Source organism: Pezoporus wallicus, unplaced genomic scaffold (genome assembly GCF_028554395.1).
Source record: "Pezoporus wallicus isolate ANWC-B61680 ecotype Strahan unplaced genomic scaffold, APGP_CSIRO_Pwel_v1 contig_6274, whole genome shotgun sequence".
Lineage (NCBI taxonomy): Eukaryota > Metazoa > Chordata > Aves > Psittaciformes > Psittacidae > Pezoporus > Pezoporus wallicus.
In genome coordinates this window covers 485170-505580 of record NW_026635738.1, presented here as the reverse complement: position 1 = coordinate 505580, position 20411 = coordinate 485170, and the positions used below count along the sequence as shown (strand labels likewise).

Sequence of the window (20411 nt, the reverse complement as noted above, 5' to 3'; positions counted from 1 at the left end):
GCGGGCGGACGCGATGCGCAGGAAGCCGGGAGCGGCCGTTCGGAAGCGGAGCCGCCATGGAGCTGAGCGAGATGCTCTACAACAAGTCCGAGTACATCGAGACGGTGCGGGCGGGCACGGGCACGGGCACGGGCACGGGCACGGGCACGGGCACGGGCACGGGAGCGGGAGCGGGAGCAGCGGGGAACCGAGGGGCAGAGCCGGGCTCGCCGGGGCCTGCCAGGGGTGCCGGGGTCCGGAGGCGGCCGCACTCACCCGGCCCTTCTCCCCGCAGGCGTCCGGCAACAAGGTGAGCCGTCAGTCCGTGCTGTGCGGCAGCCAGAACATCGTCCTCAACGGCAAGGTAGGCACCGGGAGCGGGCTGCCGCGTCCCCACCGCACCGGGGTTCATCCGCCTGCAGCTCGGCCGGGCAGGCCGCGGGCTCCCTGTCGCTGCTGCTGTGCTGCGCTGAGCTGAGCATCCCGCGGTACCGGGCTCTGCTCGGCACTGACCAGGCTGGGCAGAGCTTTGGGTGATGTGTTCTAGTGTGAGATGTCCCTGTCCATGCAGGGGGGTTGAACTGGACGATGTTAAGGTCCTTTCCAACCCAAACCATTCTATGATTAACCCTTAGAGCTTAAAGGAGTGACATCCAGCGATGAGGTGGTTTGCCCAGACACACAGTGTGCAGGTTGCAGGTAAATTTCTGGAGTCAGTTTAGAGTTTGGGGAACATAAAATGGCTGCTGGGGTTGGTCTGTATTGAACTGAGACCTTCAGCCTCCTTTCTTTGCTTTGGTGTCACTTTTCTTTTGCCTGAAAGAGTTGTCTGTAAGGTAATGGAAACTCTCTGGAGCGGCCGGACCTCTGCGTGAGCCTGTGCACTAACTGGTATCATGCGTAGGAACTGGAGCTCATTTGTGTCTTCTCTTTTGCAGACAATAGTTATGAACGACTGCATCATCCGCGGTGACCTGGCGAACGTCCGGGTTGGGAGACACTGCGTGGTGAAAAGCCGCAGCGTCATCAGGCCGCCCTTCAAGAAGTTCAGCAAAGGGTAAGAGGTCCCTTTTCTTTGGGGAGACTGAGCTTAAGATCCATGGGCTGAAAAGGCTGCACTGGCTCGGCCGAGGTCTGTGTTTGGAGGGCAGTGTTCCTGTTGGCAGTAGTCCACACAAATACATCCCTCTGAACCTGCATTTTCTACAGCGTTCCAGCTCTGCCTTGAGGGTTTGCATTCCTTCAGCCCATAATATGGAAATATATGGGACATGTTCAAATAGCAAAGTGAATAACGTTTGTGTATGCACAACCTGTGCCTGTTGCTCATTCAGGACATCCTTTGGGAAGAGATGAGAAAGATCATTCTGTCTTCAGCAGCACCTCTGCCTCTGGCAATCCAGTGGGAGACAAGAGACTCCACAGTGTGATTTGGGGTCTCACAGTGTCACAGATCAGTCTGTCTGTTCTACAAATACCTCTCCTCTTGCAGGGTGGCTTTTTTCCCTCTCCACATTGGTGATCATGTCTTCATAGAAGAGGACTGTGTGGTCAATGCAGCCCAGATCGGCTCCTATGTCCACATAGGCAAGAACTGTGTCATTGTGAGTGCAATTTCCCAGTCTTCTCCTTAAGCTCTGGAATACTGAGGCTTTGTAAGCACAGCTTCCTTCCACAACCTCCTCTTCCCTCCACACTTCTGCTTTCCTTTATACAGAATGCTTTTAGCAGCTAAACTTGTGGAAGTTTAGGTACCTCCTCAGTCATAAGCAAAGCAAAGAGTGTTTTAAGCATAAACTCGCCCTAATCTCTGTTCTAGGGCCGCAGGTGCGTTTTGAAAGACTGCTGCAAAATCTTAGACAACACAGTCCTACCTCCTGAAACAGTCGTCCCACCATTCACAGTGTTCTCAGGCTGCCCAGGTATGCTCCCTCCAGCTTTACTTGCACAGAAGTGTGGATAATGTGGATGTTCTTGTTTTGAATGGAGATTGCTGTGATGGATTTGCCCATTAGCCTTTAGTGCCTGGAAATGAAGATATGGGGCACTTGAACTGAAAAATAACAATCGTAACTTATTCTCCTCCTCCTGTGGTTTCTGATTTTGCAGGAGGTTCAGTGGTTCAGACTGTAAGAAGACCACTGGCTCCTTATTCCTATGTTAGTAGGGAGGGAGGGAGGTTAAACTGCTGTTAGTTTAGTTCAGGTCCTGCCCATCGGCCTGTCTGTGCTGGAGACCTCGCTGTACAAATTGCACACTCCATCATTTGTTTTCTGGTGGTGCTTTGTGGGGACCAGTGGGAGCTGTAAGGACCCAGCTGAGCAGCCTGTCTGCCCTGGGGGTACAGTGTGAACAACCATACTGAGTAGCTCCACTTCAGAGATGAGCCCTTTGCTGTTCCATTTGTACTTGCCTACAACTCAATCCAAGTGGCTGATTGAATGTCGAATACAAACTTATTTTCTGCTTTCTCCTGCAAGAACACTGATGCTCACACTCTTGTTCTTCTTGCAGGGCTCTTCTCTGGGGAACTCCCGGAATGTACCCAGGAGCTCATGATTGATGTTACAAAGAGCTATTACCAGAAGTTCCTGCCACTCACGCAGGTCTAGTAGCCCATTTCATGTCTCAGAGCAGTAGAGGCACTTGGGAGAGTTCTGGGTGCAGGGAGGCGGGTTGTTCAGTGAGACCAGGCCTCGGCCCTCACTGTTCTGAGCACTCTGAGTGTTCCTCAGCGCTGACGGTCTGGCCAAGCAGCCCTTCCTGAAAGCTGCTGTATCTTGTGGTTTAACCTTTGTGTGCTCATTTGGGTGTCATTCATTCCATGTTGTCTGAATCGTGCCGGTTGGGAAAGCTGATACAGCTCCCTTTGGGGTAGCATCTCCTCACTGCAGCTGGGGAACAATGCTAGAAGCAGTGTGCATCCTCGAGCAGAAGGACTGTGTGGCTGATGGGTGTGTTGGGACAGTTCCTTACAAGGCTCACAGATCCAGTGCTTTCCATTGCCAAAATAGGTGCTGCTCTGTAGGGCTGTGAGTTGAGGTGGATGCCCTCTGCCTTTTCTCCCCCTGAACTGAGATTCATTGTTCATTACCTGGGCACTGGCTTTAGGACTTCTGGCTGACATTGAAACCTGTCTCTCCATGCCCTGCCTGACAGGACACTTCATAGCTTTTAGCTCTTGAAGCTCTCACCTGTCACACAGGGTTGTCATTCATGTGGCCAGTGCATGCTCTACTTCCTGAGCATTGCAGACCATAAAGAGCCAAAGGGCTTTGGGAAGAGGATTCACTCCATGTCACTCACAGAGCTCAGCACAGCAGAAATAGGGTAATTAAAAGCAGGAAGCAGAGGTGGGTGAGAGAATACTGCAACTGTCCCCATTTATTTCCCAGTGTGTATATTTGCAGGAAGCTCTTTGATGCTCTTCTGCATGATTAAACCTAAGGGGGAGATTCAGACTTCCTGGAAAGAGTGCACATTCCATCCTTGACACTGAACAGAGCAGGAGTAATTCTTGCTGGGAGCAGCTGATACTGCATGTACTTGACCCAGTACCAGACAACTGACTGAAAATGATGTGCCTGCTCTGGCTGTGTTAGCTAAAGCTTTGCGTTGTCCTTCCCTAGGTTTAAAACTGGCCTCCCACATGTTGTAGTTATAGCAGCTGAGGCTGGGATTGTGTTAGTGATGCAGTAGGTGTGTGGCTGCGACATCAGCAGCCCTGAGCCTTCAGCCATTCTTTATAACAAAGTGCTGATACACCTCAAGTAGCCAACAGCTGGACCAGCGTGCAGTAACCATGGTTAAATGTGCAAGCACTGACTGCTCTGTTTGTATTTTTACTGTGTGTAAATTAAAGCCTCTTCGGTTGTTCAAGCAATGCAAGGTTGTGACTCTGCAAATCAAACTTCAGACTAGGTGGAGGTTTCTGCTGTTCCCCAGGCACATGAGCTGCAGGCTCTTGTGTTCTGGTTGGTATTGGTTGTTACAGTGCCAGTGTGTTAGAAAGTGAGGTACAGCGTGAACCAGCTGCCTCTGAGCGGGCGGCTTTCACCCACAAATGGTCCCATGGGAGACCCCTAAATGAGATGTTTACAAGGGCCTGCAGGGACAGGCCAAGGGGAATGGCTTTAACCTGCCCGAGGGGAGACTGAGATGAGCTCTCAGGCAGAAGCTCTTCCCTGTGAGGGTGCTGAGGCGCTGGCACAGGGTGCCCAGAGAAGCTGTGGCTGCCCCATCCCTGGCAGTGTTCAAGGCCAGGTTGGACACAGGGGCTTGGAGCAAGCTGCTCCAGTGGAAGGGGTCCCTGCCCGTGGCAAGGGCTGGAGCTGGAGGAGCTTTGAGCTCCATCAGAAGCTCCCAGAGCAGCACAGAGCCCCGTTAGAAGCTCCCAGAGGAGCACAGAGCCCCATTAGAAGCTCCCAGAGCAGCACAGAGCCCCGTTAGAAGCTCCCAGAGGAGCACAGAGCCTTGCGGGGAGAGGGGGTCCCCGGAGCGGGGCGATCCGATCCCTTCCCTCCTCCTGCCGGGGTGCCCCCGGGCCGTTACCATGGGGGGAGCTCGCTCGCGTGCCCCGGCCCCACCGCGTGTCCCGCTCTGCCGCTTAACGGCCTTTAAAGCGCAGCGCTCCCATGGTGCCCCGCGCCGCGGCGTGGAGTTTAAATCCTCCGGGCCAATGGGCAGCGGCCGCGGTAACGATCGTGAGCGGTGTTTGAATTGGTCCTGCCCGTTCTGCGCCTGCGCCACCGGCTTCCCCCGGCCGCTCCCGGTGCGCTGCGCTCCCGGCACGGCACGGAACGGAACGGAACGGCATGAGTGTGGCGGGCGGCAAGGCGGCGCGGCCCCTGGCCCGGGCAGAGCCGGCGCGGCCCCTGGCCCGGGCAGAGCAGGCGCGGCCGGCGGCCAGGGCAGAGCCCGCTCGGAACGGCGGCTCGGCGGCCGCGGCCAGGAGCGAGGTCCCGAAGGTGCTGGTGGACCCGCGGACCCGGCGCAGCTTCGTGCGCGGCAGGTTCCTGGGCAGAGGCGGCTTCGCGCGGTGCTATGAGCTGGCGGAGACCGAGAGCCAGGCGGTGTTCGCGGGGAAGGTGGTGCCCAAGTCGCTGCTGCTCAAGCGGCAGCAGAAGGAGAAGATGTCCATGGAGATCGCCATCCACCGCAGCCTGGCGCACCGGCACGTTGTGGGCTTCCAGGGCTTCTTCGAGGACGATGACTTCGTCTACGTGGTGCTGGAGCTCTGCCGACGCAGGGTGAGGGGCCGGAGGGCGGCAGGACCCGGTGGGTGGGGGGGGATGTGGGTCGGTGTCCCCGGTACTGATTGTCTCCCGGTACTGATTGTCCCCCCGGTGCTGACCGCCCTGTTCCCCCACAGTCGCTGCTGGAGCTGCACAAGCGGCGGAAGGCTCTGAGCGAGCCCGAGGTGCGGTACTACCTGCGCCACATCATCCTGGGCTGCCAGTACCTGCACAACCAGCGCATCATTCACCGCGACCTCAAGCTGGCCAACCTCTTCCTCAGCGATGACATGGAGGTGAAGATCGGTAGGTGTCCGTGGTGTGATGCCCTCCCCATGGCTGCCCCCATGGGACCCCACCCCAGGGACCAGCCATCCAGGGCATCTCCAGTCAAACCCTGTCTTCCCCAGGTGACTTTGGCCTGGCCACCAAAGTAGAGTATGATGGCGAGCGCAAGATGACCCTGTGTGGGACCCCCAACTACATTGCTCCAGAGGTGCTGGGCCAGAAGGGGCACAGCTTCGAGGTGGACATCTGGTCCATCGGCTGCATCACGTAAGTCAAGGTTCCTCTTGTACAGCCGTGGGGCAGGCAGTTGGTCCCTGTGGTCCTGTTCCTTTGGCTCCTCCAGGTTTTCGGTCTGAGCAAAAGCTCCTCATTGTGTCCAGAGTGCCTGATGCCAGCAGCACACCCTGTGCTCCACAGGCACTGGTGCCGCTGTGTCTGCACAGCATGGCTGTCTCGAGGCATTTACCGAAAGCCTGTGCTTCCTGTTCCAGACCTTTCTCCAGGGGGTGCCAGGTCCCAGCTTCCCTTTGGGCAGCAACCAGGCCCAGCCTGCACCTCTGCATGTCCAATGCTGAGTGTGTTCCCCCTGCTAGGGAAATCCCAGGGTGTGCTTAGGAGAAGGTCACTGCGCACAAGCCCCGCAGTGTCTGTTGCAGAGCTGACCCCCTTTCGTCTCCAAACACACAGGTACACTCTGCTGGTGGGGAAACCGCCATTTGAAACGCCTTCTCTGAAAGAAACCTACATCCGAATCAAGAAGAACCAATATACTATTCCCAAGGTATGGCCCTTGTGGGTGGGTCTCACCTTGCAGCAGTTCTTGGTCAGCCTTCTGCTGCCCATCCTGTTTCTAGCACTTAACGGGCTCTCACGTAATGGTGAGCTCCCGGAGTGCTATGAAAGGGGACGTTTCAGAGCTCCCTGCCCCTCAGTCCAGCAAAAGCCTGAGCCGGGCAGTTGGTGAGTGGGGTTTAATGGATGTGTTCAAGTCCAAGAGTCTTGGGCCAGGTCCCCAGCTCATTCCACTGCTGTGAGTTCTCTTGCTAACGTCAGTTGACTCCAGGCTTTACACGCTGTTGGGAGCAGCGCAGGAGCTCTGCTCCAAGCACAACTTCCCTGGGTTGTGCATCCACTCATGCACGTTGTCCCCTGACCCTTGTCTCTGTGTCCTCTCAGCACATCAACCCTGTAGCTGCTAACCTCATCCAGAAGATGCTGAGGTCCGACCCTGCCACGCGCCCAACAATCGACGAGTTGCTGAATGACGAGTTCTTCACGTCGGGATACATCCCCAGCCGCCTGCCCACCAGCTGCCTCACCATTGCTCCTAGGTTTTCCATTGCTCCCAGTGGGCTTGAACCGGGCGGGCGAAAGCCGCTGACTGAGATCAACAAAGGTAAGTGTGAGCCTCTGGAGGTGGGGCTGGGCTGCAGCAATGTCCAGAACAGTCCATGGGGATGTGGTGATCCCTCGCCCCTTCTCCCCGTTCTTAAGAAAACCTGGAGCATTCTGTGAGCAAGAGAGGTCTCCTCACTCTGCCCAGCATTAAAGCAGGGAGGAAGTGCCAGCAGTAGCTTTAGCTGTGTGCTGTGTGTTGTGTTCTCTATAGCTGGGGTAGGAGGTGCAGCTGGTGCCTATAGGAACCTGGTCACTCATCCAGCGTCTTCTCTTTGCTGGCCCAGGACGAGATGGCCCAGCACTGGAGAGCTTGCCTGACAAGGAAGATGTCGCTGCGCTGCGGGAGCTGGGAGATGGTGTTGACACCCATTTAGCTGACATGTTACAGCAGCTGACTGCAGTCAACCTGGCCAAGCCCTCTGAAAGACTGGTGGTGAGGCAAGGTGAGTAGCTGCTTGCCTTCCTTTAGGCATTGCCTGCTCACTGGCGTGCACAGGGTGCTGTGAAATGTCGCCTAACAAACTCCTTTCCTCTTTGCAGAAGAAGCTGAGGACCCAGCCTGCATTCCCATCTTCTGGGTTAGCAAATGGGTGGACTACTCGGATAAATATGGTTTAGGTAAATGACGTGGGGGCAATGTTTCAGCCATTTTTTAGTCTCTGAAGAAGCTGGGGAAGCTTGGGTTTGGGCATTGCACAGGTCTGGTTCTTTACTCAATAGTGTGTGTAAGATTGCTGCCAGAAACGTTACCAAATCATGAGTGAATCCAGAGCAGTGGTCACTGAGCGTTAGCCCTGGCCACCTTAAGGTGGGAGATGGCTGTCATCTGGGTAAAATGGCTGATGAGGGAGCACAGCACCCACTGCAGCAGCTGCAGTTGTTTCTGCAGCAGGGGATGCATAAGGGAGGATGACAAATCCAGAAGACCTCACCAAACAGTAGACTCCTTAGACCTGGCAGGGACTTGAGGGGGTGGCTGTCAGGGAACCCCTGGGTGATACAACCTGCCTTTGTATTCCACACAACCCATGGTCCCATGCGTTTGAAGGTCTAACAGGCAGCTCCCTTTTGCACCAGGTTACCAGCTGTGTGACAACAGCGTTGGAGTTCTCTTCAACGACTCCACTCATCTGATAATGTACAGTGATGGGGACAGCTTGCAGTACATCGAGCAAAAAGGCGCCGAGTCCTACTTCACTGTGAGATCCTACCCCTCTGCCCTCAACAAAAAGGTCAGTGCCAGGGGCAGGAGCCTTGCTTGGGGGGCTGGTGGTGAGACTGATGCCAGTCTCGCTGGGCTTTGGCAGGGGGGCCAGGGAGAAGCAGCTGTACCTCAGGGTCACCGGTGTTCTGCAGGCTTCCTCCTGGCTGGTAAAACACAGCCTCAAGGGCAGACACCAGCAGCTCTGAGTGTTCATTTCTGGTTGCTGTCCGAGGCTCCTTTATGGGCAGCTTCACAGAAATAAGTGCTTGTATGCACCGAAGTGTCAGCAAAGCAAGGCTCGAGTACCGCAGACTGAGTCAACTTTGAGTGTCAGGATTTGCACAAGCTTGTGCAGGGACACCTCGGGCTCGGAGCTGCGCGGAGGCTCTGGGTCTGTGATAGCAGCCCCTGTGCCCCCCTCGGCCCGCTCACAGCCTCTCCCACCCGCAGATAGAGCTACTGAAATACTTCCGGAACTACATGAGCGAGCACTTGCTGAAGGCGGGCGCCAACATCACCCCTCGGGAGGGGGACGAGCTGGCCCGGCTGCCCTACCTCTGCACGTGGTTCCGCACCCGCAGAGCCATCACCCTGCACCTCAGCAACGGCACCGTGCAGATCAACTTCTTCAAGGTGAGGCAGCTGCTCCGCGTTGTCCCGCGCTGCAGCTCCAGCTGCACACAGTGATGGGGGGGCAGGAGGAGGGCATGGCCTGAGCCAAAGCTTTGCCCAGTGAGCTCCTTGCTTCCATCGTGGGTATGTGCACGCCATGCAGACACTCCTTGCTCGTGAGGGGCTGTGTCCAGCAGGAGGGAGGCTGTGCACAGTCTGCTTGGCCACATTGTTGTGTTCCTCTTTGCTGTAGTTCCTGAATGCTGGGATGCCCCAGCTGCTGCTGCGATAGCCCTCGGGAGCAGAGAGCTCGGGGTGACCGTGTGTTCTATCCCCGCAGGACCACACCAAGGTCATCTTGTGCCCTCTTATGGCTGCTGTCACGTACATAGATGAGAAACGGGACTTCCGCACGTACAAGCTGAGCCTCATCGAGGAGCACGGGTGCTGCAAGGAGCTGGCCAGCCGGCTCAGCTACGCTCGCACCATGGTGGAGAAGCTCCTCACCTCCAAGTCTGGCTCAGCTGCTGCGAAACCCTCTGTTTAGACCTTGTTCTTGATGGACTCCACATCTGTGCCAAACCATCCCAGCTGTGGATGGGGAGGTCTGGTAGCATCCCTGCTCACACTCCCTCCGCACAGCTGGGCTTCCCCTCCACCTATGGTCTGGTTGCCACAAGGAAGTGCCTGATGCTGTGGGAACAGTGTTGTTCACTCTGGTACCCAAAGGTTTCTTGCTCCCACTTGTAATAGAAAACATTTTTTAACTGCATACCTAGTGGGGTTGTTTTTTAACTTCCCAAAGCTCAAAAACCACCGTCTTTGAGGCTCCTGGGCCTTTTGAGACCAAAGCATGGGGAGAGCAGAACTATCGTGTACGTTATTTGTACACGCCTATGTGGCCTTTGTTCCCTTTTGAGACCTTCAGGTAAGCTATTTAACATGCCCAGGGTGAGACTGAGCAATCAGCCTTTTAAAACAAATTAATCTACATGAAACCTCAACTTTTGTATATTGCAGAACTTGAATAAAGACTGTTCGGTGTACTGTCCAGCCTGGCCTGGCTCCCTGTGCCTCGCTGGGTGCGACACCAGCTCCTTGCTTCTGGCTTCCCCTCCAAGTAAGAGCAGTGCTCTGCCTGAGCTCCTGCTCAGCGCTTGCTCCTCACTCGGCTCCACCTCGACACGGAGCAAGAGGGAACTGGGGTGATGGGAGATGTGGGGAGGGGGTTAAGTCATTCTGGGAGATGCTTGGTAGAGTGAAGTTACTTGGCCAGTGCTGGGGAATCAGGGCTGTGCTGTGAGCAGGACTGCAGGCTCGTGGCCCCCACCTCCTGTGGCATTAGCTCCATTTGCAGGAGCCCAGTGAAGTACCCTGCGTTTCTTCCTGCTCTTGTCCCTGCCAGCACCTCCTGGTGCTCTCCGACCAGTTTGTTTTTAAGCAGGACAAGCTCTTCAGTTGTTTTTTAATAACATTTAGTATAAAAGGCTCTAGACCATACAGCATCCTGAAAAGAAACCAGGTACAAACCCCTTGTTACCTGCATGACAAAATCCCACACCCCAGCACAGAGGAATCACACTGTACACAATTATTGCCATTCCCAAGAGGAAACCTTGCTGCATTAAATACATGCCCATGGGGATGCTATAAACCAGAACAGCCCTGGGGCAGCAGGGAGGCTGTGGGGTAACAGATGGGAGGATCCCTGGGATGATCCCTGCCTTGGTGTCCTGGGACAACAGCCAGGCTGCAGCAACCAAAAGGGACAAAAGCATTTCTCAGCCCAGCTGAGGTTAAAAACTTCATTATTGGAATTGTCCTGGAGGCTCCTCAGCCCCCTCCAGGTTGGTGCTGCCTTGTCCTCAGCAGCCCTGGGGTGGTACCAGGAGCTGACCTGGTGTGCCTCTGCTGTGCTGAGGGATCACCTCCAGTGTCAAGAGTGAGGCTTGGAGCAAGCTGCTCCAGTGGAAGGTGTCCCTGCCCGTGGCAGGGGTTGGAGCTGGGTGAGCTTTAAGGTCCCTTCAACCCTGACCAGTCTGATGCTATGAAGAAGTTATCAGTCCAGGTCACAGCCAGGTTGGACGCACTCAGAGAGCCGCTCTCCCAGGCATGTGGCACGGGGTGAAGCTCCCTGATCCCCACTGCACGCCCTGCTGGGACCTGGCCCCAGCCTGGCTGTGCTGCGCTGCTGGTGCCCTGCTCTGCAGCCACCCTCAGGCAAATACAGCGCATTTTCTTCTTCCTTCCCGAAGCTCCGTGTCCACCGGCAGCCACCGGATCTCTGATGCAGGTGCTTTCAGGCAAGCATTTGCAAAGGCGGGTGTCCAGGAGGATCCCTCTTGGGCTCAAGAGAGCCCGGGCAGGAGCAGCGCTGCCCCGTGCTCAGCTCCTCTGGGTCATGCTGCTTGTAACCCACTTGCACACTGAGCAACCCGGTCCTGAGACCCCCATCATCCCATGGAGGAGACAGGGACACCGGAGAGCGCCTGGGGCTGCTCCAGGGACAAGCGGCCGAGGAGCCTGGCGCGGTCCCGGGGTGCATCCTGCTCACTTCCCATCGCCTGCCGGCCCCTGGCAGTAGTAGGAGCGGAAGAGCCGCTCGTGGGCGCAGACCCTCATGGCCCCGTGTGTGTGCAGCAGCAGCCGGGGGAAGCGGGAGGTGAAGTAGTGCACAAAGGCATCGGGGACGGAGCCCAGGGCGGCGCGGACCTCGGCCGGCAGCTCGTGGTAGTGGTGCTTCTGCAGGAGGGAGTCAGTGAGCGGCGCCGGGGGCATCTGGGGAGCAGGGAGCAAGGGGTGGGGGGCACGTACCTTGTTCCTCATGGCCCGCAGCAGGTCTCGCACCGAGGCCCCCTTGTAGGTGCGGAACTTCCTCAGGTCTGGGGAGAGCAGGAGAGATGCTGAGCGAGGGGGGACGGGGCAGGGCGAGGGGCTGCCCCGGAGCAGCGATGGCAGCGAGCAGCAGAGCCCGCGGCACAGCCAGGGCAGCGCTGCCCCTGCGCTCACCGGTCTGCAGCGGCAGGGAGATGTGCATCCTCCAGTTGGTCCTCACCACCGCCCGCCCGCCCGCCTCCAGGGCGGAGGCAATGGGCCCCTCAGCGGGCTCCTTCTCGATGCGGTCGCTGACGTCCTGCACCCAAGAGCAGGGATGGGGTGGGCACAGCCCTGCCCTTGCCAGGGAACAGAGCCGGTGCCAAGGGGGACACAAACCCAGGGACTCCCCCACTGCTTCCCAAGGCAGCTCAAACGAGCACATTGACCTGAACACAGCCGGCTCTCGTTCAGAGCACACTTACATCCACTGCCCGCTCACCTGGAAGAACTGCAGCTGCTTCTCCTGACTCCAGAAGAAGGGATGCGCAAGGACCACGGGGGCCGAGGGTCGGTGCTGGGGCTCAGGGCTGATCATTGCCATAATCAGGTCTCTCGCAACCAGCTTGTCTGGTAGGTGAAACAACACAAGGGAGAACCAGCACACCCCGAGCAGGACCTGGAGCTGGGCCTCTCGGCTCAGGGCTTTATCATGGGGCTGTGCCCTTGGGAAGGGTCTCACCATGAGCTTCTTCCTCCAGGCAGCTCAGCTGGTAAGAGCCTGACAAGATGTTGGCCTGTCGCCGCAAGCTGTCCCCAAACGGGTGCTGTCCCCCTGACAGCACGTAGTAGAAGATGCAGCCGGCTGAGAAGATGTCCACAGCACACGTCTGCAACACATGACGTGGAAGGAGATGGGATCCTCATGGCAAAAAGCAAGGAAAGCTTTCACCTCCCTGCTTCCCCATTCTTTTATGTGAACACTTGGTCAGTGGCTACAGGGATGCTGGAAAATGCATTACACCAGGTCCTGATCAGGGAAGAGGCTTTCAGAGGCATAGACAGAAGTCAGGATGGACACACCGAGTCTCACCCTGCTGTGCAAACCAAACCCACCATGAGGGTATGTGGAACATGTTGCCAGCACCAGTATGTGTGCGCTGCCAGGGACCAGTACAGCAACCGGCTTCCAGCAGGAATAGGATTCCCTGCACTAAGCAGACAAGCAGAAGGGTGACCTCCATAGCAAGCCATGGCCCTCTCCAACCTCCCCATCCTGAACTTCCAAGGACCGCATTTGGATGAGGCGCCCAGTGCTGGACACAGGGCTCAGGTGGGTCCTGACATGGAGCACTGGTTCTCTGTACTGGGCTGGCTCAAGGAGCACCAGGGGGGATCCATGTCTCACTGACCGGGTTCTCCTTCGGAGCCTCCTGCAGCACCTCGGGTGCGATCCAGCCCTCGGTGCCAGGGATGCCGGAGCGGAGGCTGAAGCTCTGTCGTCCCCCCTGCAGCTTCTTGCAGAGGCCAAAGTCGGAGATGACGGCTCGGATCTGCCCGTGGGGGTTTGGGACAGAGATGAGGATGTTACAGGGCTTCAGGTCACGATGGGCTGGAAGAGAGAGCGCTTGGTGTCAGCCACCCAAACCGCTGCGTGAGGACGGGACCAAGCCAGGATGCTCCGTGCCACCGCTCACCAATGCTGAGGGAGTGGAGATGAGCCAGCCCCGACATGGTCTGGTGCAGCAGAGACACCGGGTCCAGGCCACGGCGGTCAAAGCTGGGGCTTTCCACGTACTGGAACCACACAGAGGTAGAAAGAGATGAACTGGGGCAAAGAAGCAGGGCTTGCCAGGAGATGCTGCTCGCTGGGCTGGCAGAGGTGGATGGAGACAAGCCTATGCGGAGGTCATTTGCACCCCAGCCTTGCTGTTCCCAGGTCCACCAGTCAGCACCTATTTCCCCTGCAGCGAACTGCCTGCAGCAGCAGCCGGGTGCCCACGGCGTGGGCTCACCTCCTGCAGTGTGGCGGAGCAAAGCTCGATGGCGATGTAGTGGAACTGCTTGTCCCTCTCGGTGCAGAAGTAGCGCACGACGTGCGGGTGCTCGTCGGACTCCCGGAGCAGCCGGACCTCGCGGTCCACGAGGTGGAAGCACTCGGGCAGGAGGCGCTTCACGGCCACGTTCCGGCCCTCGAACCGTCCCCTGCGTGGGTCTGTGTCTGTGCAGGGGGCTCCAGGGCTGGAGCACAGCCCAGCCAGGACCCTGGGATCCTCAGCATGGGTCACCTTAGAGCGACTCCAAAGGCTTGTCACAGCCATGGGCAGGCAGGAATCCCTGCACTGTGCTGCACACGGGGCGCTCGGGTTCCCCTTGTTGTGGGGCAGTAACATCCCTTTGCTCTCTGCTGTGTTTAGTGCTGGGGAAAGAGGCTCAGAGCCAGAGGAACCTCAACAGGGGCTGGAGCACCAGGGAAGGAGAGGATGAGGCAGTGGTGTGAGGGTCAGACCTGCCCTGTGTACCCACCCATACGATGAGGACCACAAGGAGGGGAAGGTGGCAACTCAACCTCTAAAGTTCTCAGGGAGAAGAGGAGCAGAATGAGGGCACCCTGGGGACACCCACCTGAAGACAAAGGTTCCTCCAGCTCCATGGCCCAGCACATCCTTGGGGTTAAAGGAAACTTTCCCAACCACAACCATGTCTGGTTCTGCATCTGCAGAGGAAGAGAAGACAGCCATCCTGCAACCTGTGAGCATTGGTCCTGTAGGGAGGACACCAGCTCTTTAACCAGCTCAATGTTCCTTGGGCTCAACTCCTGCAATTGCTTTTGTAGCCCACACTTCTCCAGCAGCAGATCCTGCATCTCCTCCCATCTCAGTGGGGCTGCACCAGATGTCTCAGGACATCTCTGCTCCTGCTTCAAGTGACATCCACAGACAGAGCCCCTCACACCCTGCCCGCTCCCACTGCACAAACCTCCAGCGGCCGCCGGCGCAGCGGGATCCAGGCTGGCTGTCCCATTAGCCAGCTCCTTCTGGTGGGCTGAGGGGCCCTGCGAGGGCGGGGATGCGCTGCCCTGGCTCAGCCCCGGCTCCGCAGCAGCAGCCTCCCTGGAGGCCCGGCCGGGGAGCAGCATCTCCTGCTGCTGCTGCAGGAGCTGAATCTGCTTCTCCAGCTGCTGCTGCTGCTCCACGTGCTGCCTCTGCAGCCTCTGCAACACAGACCACGGCAGCGCTCAGCGCCCAGAGCAGGGTTCGCTGTGGGCACTGTGTGCACCGTGCCGCAGCCGTGGGGATGACCAGAAAGGGAGTCCCATCCCCTCGGGAGCAGTGGGCTCTTCCACTGCCACCACTCACTGTGAACAGGAGGAGCAGGACCCCCCCGCCCAGCAGAGCCGTGCCCACAGCAGCCATCACCAGGTCCCATGCACTGGGATCAGGGTACACCTCCATCTGCTCCCCTGGTGCAGGATCCGATGGGAACTGCTCCTCGCTGCGGAGGGCCGGCTCCTCCGCACTGCTTGGGGCCAGGAACTGCAACACACACCGGGGCTGGACTGGCACCAGGGGACAGATGCTGAGCACTTGGGTTTAGGGCCCCCTCTCTGTGTGACCCCACACTGGGGACCCAGCACCCAACCCCAGCCCTTCAGGGACCCAGCACCGGCTGGGGTTCCCGCAGTGCAGAGGTGGGATCCCACAGAGCTTTGCCGCTCACATCATCGAACAGGGACCTGGCAGACGGGGCCCTGGGGATGATGGTTTCTGTCGCCTTCCGCAGGTTCTCTGGGAACGCCCGCAGCATCGTGGTGTGCACCATGGGGGGCAGCTCATGGTGCCCTGTGGTGGGAGGAGAACAGAGACAGCTGCCGGCTCAGCTCCCCTCCCCAGGGCACCCCAGGGACACATCCGAGCCCCATGCGGGTCCGCACCTATGAGGAGCCACTGGTTGCGGAGCGCGGTGATGCTGCCCTGCGGGTACTTGACGTCAGTGCTGGGCGTGATCTCGCACTCCCCCGACTCCCTCATGGTCACCTCCTCCGTGGTGGGGCCGTCGATCCTGGCCAGCGTGATGCCCTGCGGCTGGGACCCACAGCTTGTGGAGCACCACGCAGCCAGGCCACCGCAGCGCGAGCACACCGCCGCAGGCACTCACCACCAGCGCCACGCTGCTGTGGACCAGGGATGTCAGGGCATAGAAGCTGGCTGCGTGCTTCCCCACGTACAGCGCTGGCCTGCAAGGCAGGGACAAGCCTCAGCCTTCCGCCCACCACGGATCCAAGCACAGGCAGCGCGAATGCCAATGCCACCAGCGCAGGAGCCACGTACAGCAGCTGGGTCTTGGTGCTGGTGAAGTCCTTCAGGGACTGGTGGCTCCACTTGGGGACGTAGATGTCCTGCGAGTGGAAGGTGAGGTAGCGCAGGGTCTCCATGGCCAGGTTGAGATGGGGGACGCGGCGCAGGCTGTCCTGGTGCCACACGTAGATGCCGACCACGGGCGAGCCGTAGTTCTGTGCCCACAGCATCTCCCCGCTCTCCTTGTCCAGTGTCACCACCAGCCCGTCCCCGCTGGATGCAAAGTGAGCCATCTCTGGGCAGGGCAGAGGACGGGGCGATGCCGTGGTGCTACCACAGGGCTCTGTCCCAGTTCACCCCTCAAACCCTGCCATGGCCATGCCACTCACTGTAGTGGTGCCGCTCCTCGCAGAGCGGTGCTGAGTACTCGGAGAAGGTGGCGTTCCAGCGCAGCTCCCGTGACTTGGTGTCATACATGGTGATGATGTACTCTGGGACACGAGCAGGGCACGAGGTCGCCTCCAGCGCCCCGCTCCTGGCTCCGAAGGGATGGATGCAGACAGGGAGCAGGGCTGACTTACGGGTCCGGCCAATGTAGAGCAGGGGACTGGATGGGCACAGACCGTCCCAGGCCTCTGTTGAGAGCGTGGTCTGCTTCTCCCCTGACTTGGGGTCCACGATGACCCACGTGTCCTGCTTCTTCCCTGGCAATGAGAACACCTTTCCAAGCCTCCGCTGCTCCAGTGCCCATCCCTGACAAACACCCCCAGGCTTCCTCCAGTCTCCCCTCCATGGATGCATTCCCGGGGTCCCCTCTCCTCCTCCTGCTCCTCCGTACCGGTGTACAGCACGCCATCCGAACTGCGGCAAGGCGAGGACTGCACCAGCTCTGGGATGGTGAATGGGAGCTTCTGCAAGAACACAGAGGAGAGGATGCGGGGCCTGCCCAAGCAGCAGCATTCCTGCTGTCAGGAGCAGGGCAGGAAGGATATGTCCCCGCAAACCCCCTCCTCCTCCTCCCCTGCCCTCATGGCTCAGGATGGCACAGTGGAGAAGGACGGATCCCAGCTGATACCTTTCTGGTGACAAGGACAAGCTGGAGCAACCAATAGCCCCATGCTTGCCCCGTCAAGCTCTGACTAGTCTGCAGCCCCCAGGGTGACAGGGAGGATGCAGGCAGCCCCCAGCCCCACTCACCATCAAGCCTTCCTTGTTCTTCCCTCCCAGGATGTACAGGCTGCCGTCATTGGGGTCTGGGAGGAACGCTGGTCTGGAAAGGAGAGAGCGGGTGAAACATGAGCATCCCTGGGCACAGGCCAAGGGCTGAAGCGGAGCTGCACTAATGAACCCCCACGGTGCTTTGCTCCAGGGTGCTCACTGCGGGGCTTGGCCTTTCCTGGAACCTCCAGAGCTGGATTTGGGAGATGAGCTCCTGCTGTGGGTCAGCTCCGTAACCCCATAGGGCTGCCCTGCACCTACTGGCCCTGCTGGCTCCGTGCCCTGCTCCCTGCAATCCCACTGTGCCCCTGCTCTTCCAGGTGGATTTTCCTCTATTTCCCTCCTTTCATGTGTGGTGGTGCTGAGAGCTCCTGGCTGTAAAGCGCTGCAGCTCAGCAGCAGGGAGCAGCTACTGCTCATTGGTCTGCACAAAGGGCTAACACAGGGGGTAGGTCAAGGCAATGCCATGGTGTGAGCTGGGAGGTTCATGTCCCCGGGGTTCCCTTCCCCTGCTGTGAACTGCAGGCTCCTCGAGGCAGTTGTGCACCAAAACAGGCACAGCCGGTGCCGGTGCCCGGGGTTTGACACTCACTCTGCCACATAGACCGGCACCTGCAGAATGGGATCTGGAAGAGAGGGAAAGCAGACGTCAGCAGCCTCTCCCTGCCGGGGCGCAGCACAGCGGTGTTTGCTCAGCGCTGCCTGTTTGCATTGCAGACCCAGAACCAGCACCCCCGGCTCATGCTCTGCTCCAGCACAGCTGAGCCTTGAGCTGGAGCCGGCAGCATCCCTGGCATGGACGAACCCCAGAAAGCCAGGCTGGGGCTGCACCCCCAAACCCAGCTAGAGCCGAGCCCCAGGAGCTGGGTGTGAGCAAGCACCCCCCAGGCATCACTCACCATCCTTGAGGGTCCACTTGATGTCCCCTGTGCTCTTACTCACTGCGTGGAGGTTTCCATCCAGCGTGGATACAAAGAGCAGCGTCTCTGGGACAGTCACAGCACCGCCCTTGAGGCACTGCGGGCAGGAACACGGTCCTTAGGGAGCAGCAGGGCCAGGCCTGGGGACAAGCTCCCATTGCCCAGCGCCTGTCCCCTGGATCCAGCTTTGCTGCCGGTGGGAATGAGCCGCAGCACGACTGCTCCCTGCCGTGACTCCTGGCGCCTTCCCACAAGTGACACAAGCAGCCCAGCTACCGGCTCCCTCCAGAAACAAACGAGTTGGGTGACTTTTCATGCCAGCAACGCAGCCAGCGCTCCCCCGGGGCCTCGGAGCCCGGGTGTCGGCTGCCCTGACGTGGAGGAGGTCACTGCAAACACACGCGGGGAAGCGGAGCTGCTGCTCCCCAGCCCAGCAGCCGTACAGCGAGCGCCAGCTCAGCCGGCAGCGCGCACACACCCCATGGGCAAACAGGGATCCGCAAACAGCCCCGGACCCGAACGGCTCCGGGCAGAGGCAGGGCTGGAGCCGCCGTCCCGGGTGCCAACGCGGCGCCAGGCAGGACAGAGAGAGGAACCTGCTGCACCCTCGTGCCTGTGCAGCCCCTGCGCTGCCTCTGACCTGCTCTGGACCCAGCCAGGCCACCAAGCAGGCACTGGCTGATGGTCTGTGCACACCCTGGCCCCCATCAGCACCAGCTCCCTCACAGCAACCCCTCTGTGCCAAGACCAATTCTTCCCTTTGCCCTTCTTGCAGGGTAGCAAACACGGAGCTCTCGTGGTGTGGCCACTGCATCAGGGAATAGAACAGAGCCCACCTCACCGCGGTCAGAGCCCAGCTCTCTGCGCTCACCAGCTCTGCTTCTCCCTGCCCTGATGCTTTGCAGCTCCTTCCATCCCTTCTGCAACTAAAGCTTTTCGGCGTCAGGGCACCCAAACAAAGGCCGGGCTGCCCAGCAGCTAGCACACAGCACCGCGGGCAGGACTGGGACAACCGGGAGCTGCCACCCTCCCCTCCACTCCCAGCCCCGCTGCCCCAGCAGCCCAGGAGAGCAGCTGCTGTTCCCATGGGATGTCCCCAGGACCCCTGCTTCCCGAGGCTCCCACCACGTCACCCTGGAGCCTGCAGCGATGCTGGACGCCAGCCACGGGCTTGGGGCACATTCGCTCCCCCAGTGACGGAAAGGGACAGTGAGGCACAACCAGGAACACGGCCCCTTTGCCACGGCAGCGCTGCCAACGCTCCCGGCCCGGCAGCAGCTCTGCGGGCAGGAGCAGGCAGGGACGGGCCCTCGGCTCCGCTCAGCGCAGTCGGACTCGGCGCTGGAATCGCTTCTATGGTCAGAGGACAGCATCTGCGCGGGGCTGCGGCGCCGGGGCCCGCACGCTGCTGCCAACACCATTAACGCGGCCACGGGGCCCCGCAGAGCCTCACCCGCACCCTGCGCCCTCGGGGGCTGGACCCCGGGCTCCCCGCTCACTCCCGGCGCGTTCCCCGCACCCGCACGCCGGGGCCTCACGCGCACGGGGCTGTTCCCGCTGCGCTCGGACCCGCTCCCGACGGCGCCGCTGCCCGCGCTGCCAGCCCGGGGGACACGGACGCGCTCGCCGCGGTCCCCCCTGGTCCCGGTACCGCGCACCCGCCCCTCGCGGTACCTGCGCCGGGAGCAGCAGCAGCAGCAGCAGCGGCAGCGGCGGCGGCAGCGGCAGCAGCGGCAGCGGGAGCGGGAGCCCGCGGGGCAGCGGCGCGGCGGGGCCGCCCATGGCCCGCGCGTACCGGACATCCCGGGGCATCGGCGTGCAGGGCCGGGCCGGGCCGCTCTTATCGCCGCGTCGTGAGTCAGCGGGGCCGGGGCGGGACCAGGACGCGGCTTCCTGCCCTCCCCCGGTCCCCCCCGCACCGGCTCCCGCCGCCCCGCCCCGGTGCGCGGGGCTCTGCCCGGACCCCGTCCCGTGGCATCCAGCTTCAGCTGAGGGGAGAGCGGAGCTGGGACCAGAGCCCTGCCCCGACCGCTGGAGCTGAAGGGCTCTTCCTCTGCCATGGAGCCAGGCTGAGAGAGCTGGGCTGCTTCAGAGAAGGCTCCTGAAGGGGAGATCTTAGAGCAGCTCCAGTGCCTAAAGGGGTTACAGGAAACCTGGAGAGGGGCTTGGGACAAGGGCCTGTAGGGACAGGACAAGGCTGTCTTTGGCTTTAACCTGCCAGAGGGGAGACTGAGATGAGCTCTTAGGCAGAAGTGTTGTCGAAGCAAACAGAGCAATAATTATCAGACTTTAATCCACTGACCTTACAGCATGAACCAGCGGGACAACCAGGCAAGGTTACACTTAGGAAAATGCACCAGTGCAAGTCTAAGACTAAATATTTGTCATCTCCCTCCCCTGAAAAAGGCAACAGATTATTTAAAGATACCATCAGACATGGTACATG

The 20411-nt window shown here is 59.6% G+C and overlaps 3 protein-coding genes across 5 annotated transcripts; 2 read left to right on the top strand and 1 right to left on the bottom strand.

Moving 5' to 3' along the window:
• Positions 1-7: 7 nt before the first annotated feature.
• Positions 8-3862, top strand: DCTN5 (dynactin subunit 5). The gene is made up of 6 exons (XM_057398049.1): positions 8-104; positions 275-343; positions 918-1036; positions 1472-1583; positions 1799-1901; positions 2494-3862. Exons 1-6 carry the CDS (start codon positions 57-59, stop codon positions 2589-2591), a joined length of 549 nt encoding a protein of 182 aa, XP_057254032.1. The 5' UTR covers positions 8-56; the 3' UTR covers positions 2592-3862.
• Positions 3863-4793: 931 nt separating this feature from the next.
• On the top strand, positions 4794-9766 carry PLK1 (polo like kinase 1). Its single transcript, XM_057398048.1, has 10 exons — positions 4794-5228; positions 5351-5519; positions 5624-5768; positions 6189-6282; positions 6678-6897; positions 7184-7342; positions 7440-7517; positions 7977-8131; positions 8554-8736; positions 9056-9766. Exons 1-10 carry the CDS (start codon positions 4794-4796, stop codon positions 9260-9262), a joined length of 1845 nt encoding a protein of 614 aa, XP_057254031.1. The 3' UTR covers positions 9263-9766.
• A 1294-nt stretch (positions 9767-11060) lies between these two features.
• On the bottom strand, positions 11061-19815 carry ERN2 (endoplasmic reticulum to nucleus signaling 2). Of its 3 annotated transcripts, none has more exons than XM_057398045.1 (22): positions 19640-19815; positions 17945-18062; positions 17638-17671; positions 17025-17097; positions 16666-16738; positions 16409-16531; positions 16217-16318; positions 15861-16122; positions 15688-15766; positions 15464-15614; positions 15250-15371; positions 14889-15065; positions 14509-14743; positions 14155-14245; positions 13545-13734; positions 13227-13326; positions 12942-13141; positions 12272-12419; positions 12032-12159; positions 11725-11848; positions 11530-11597; positions 11061-11457 (listed from the first exon to the last, which is right to left on the bottom strand). In XM_057398045.1, the coding sequence occupies exons 1-22, from the start codon at positions 19775-19777 to the stop codon at positions 11266-11268; spliced, it is 2928 nt and encodes a 975-aa protein (XP_057254028.1). In that variant the 5' UTR covers positions 19778-19815; the 3' UTR covers positions 11061-11265. The 3 variants fall into 3 exon arrangements, with proteins under 3 accessions (XP_057254028.1, XP_057254029.1, XP_057254030.1); XM_057398046.1 differs by having other exon boundaries at positions 15464-15608; XM_057398047.1 differs by lacking the exons at positions 17638-17671; positions 19640-19815 and having other exon boundaries at positions 17945-18130.
• Positions 19816-20411: the final 596 nt, after the last annotated feature.

What these genes read in the sequence shown, in the direction of transcription:
- PLK1 (XM_057398048.1), top strand. Translation starts at nt 4,794, where the DNA reads ATGAGTGTGGCGGGCGGCAAGGCGGCGCGGCCCCTGGCCCGGGCAGAG. An exon ending in TGACATGGAGGTGAAGATCG is followed by an intron (nt 5,520 to 5,623) that starts GTAGGTGTCCGT and finishes TGTCTTCCCCAG; the next exon opens with GTGACTTTGGCCTGGCCACC. An exon ending in CCTCTGCCCTCAACAAAAAG is followed by an intron (nt 8,132 to 8,553) that starts GTCAGTGCCAGG and finishes TCCCACCCGCAG; the next exon opens with ATAGAGCTACTGAAATACTT.
- ERN2 (XM_057398045.1), bottom strand. Translation starts at nt 19,777, where the DNA reads ATGCCCCGGGATGTCCGGTACGCGCGGGCCATGGGCGGCCCCGCCGCG. An exon ending in GTGCCGGTCTATGTGGCAGA is followed by an intron (nt 17,098 to 17,637) that starts GTGAGTGTCAAA and finishes TCTCCTTTCCAG; the next exon opens with ACCAGCGTTCCTCCCAGACC. An exon ending in GCTCCGCCACACTGCAGGAG is followed by an intron (nt 13,327 to 13,544) that starts GTGAGCCCACGC and finishes GTGTGGTTCCAG; the next exon opens with TACGTGGAAAGCCCCAGCTT.
- DCTN5 (XM_057398049.1), top strand. Translation starts at nt 57, where the DNA reads ATGGAGCTGAGCGAGATGCTCTACAACAAGTCCGAGTACATCGAGACG. An exon ending in TTCAAGAAGTTCAGCAAAGG is followed by an intron (nt 1,037 to 1,471) that starts GTAAGAGGTCCC and finishes CTCCTCTTGCAG; the next exon opens with GGTGGCTTTTTTCCCTCTCC. An exon ending in TAGGCAAGAACTGTGTCATT is followed by an intron (nt 1,584 to 1,798) that starts GTGAGTGCAATT and finishes TCTCTGTTCTAG; the next exon opens with GGCCGCAGGTGCGTTTTGAA.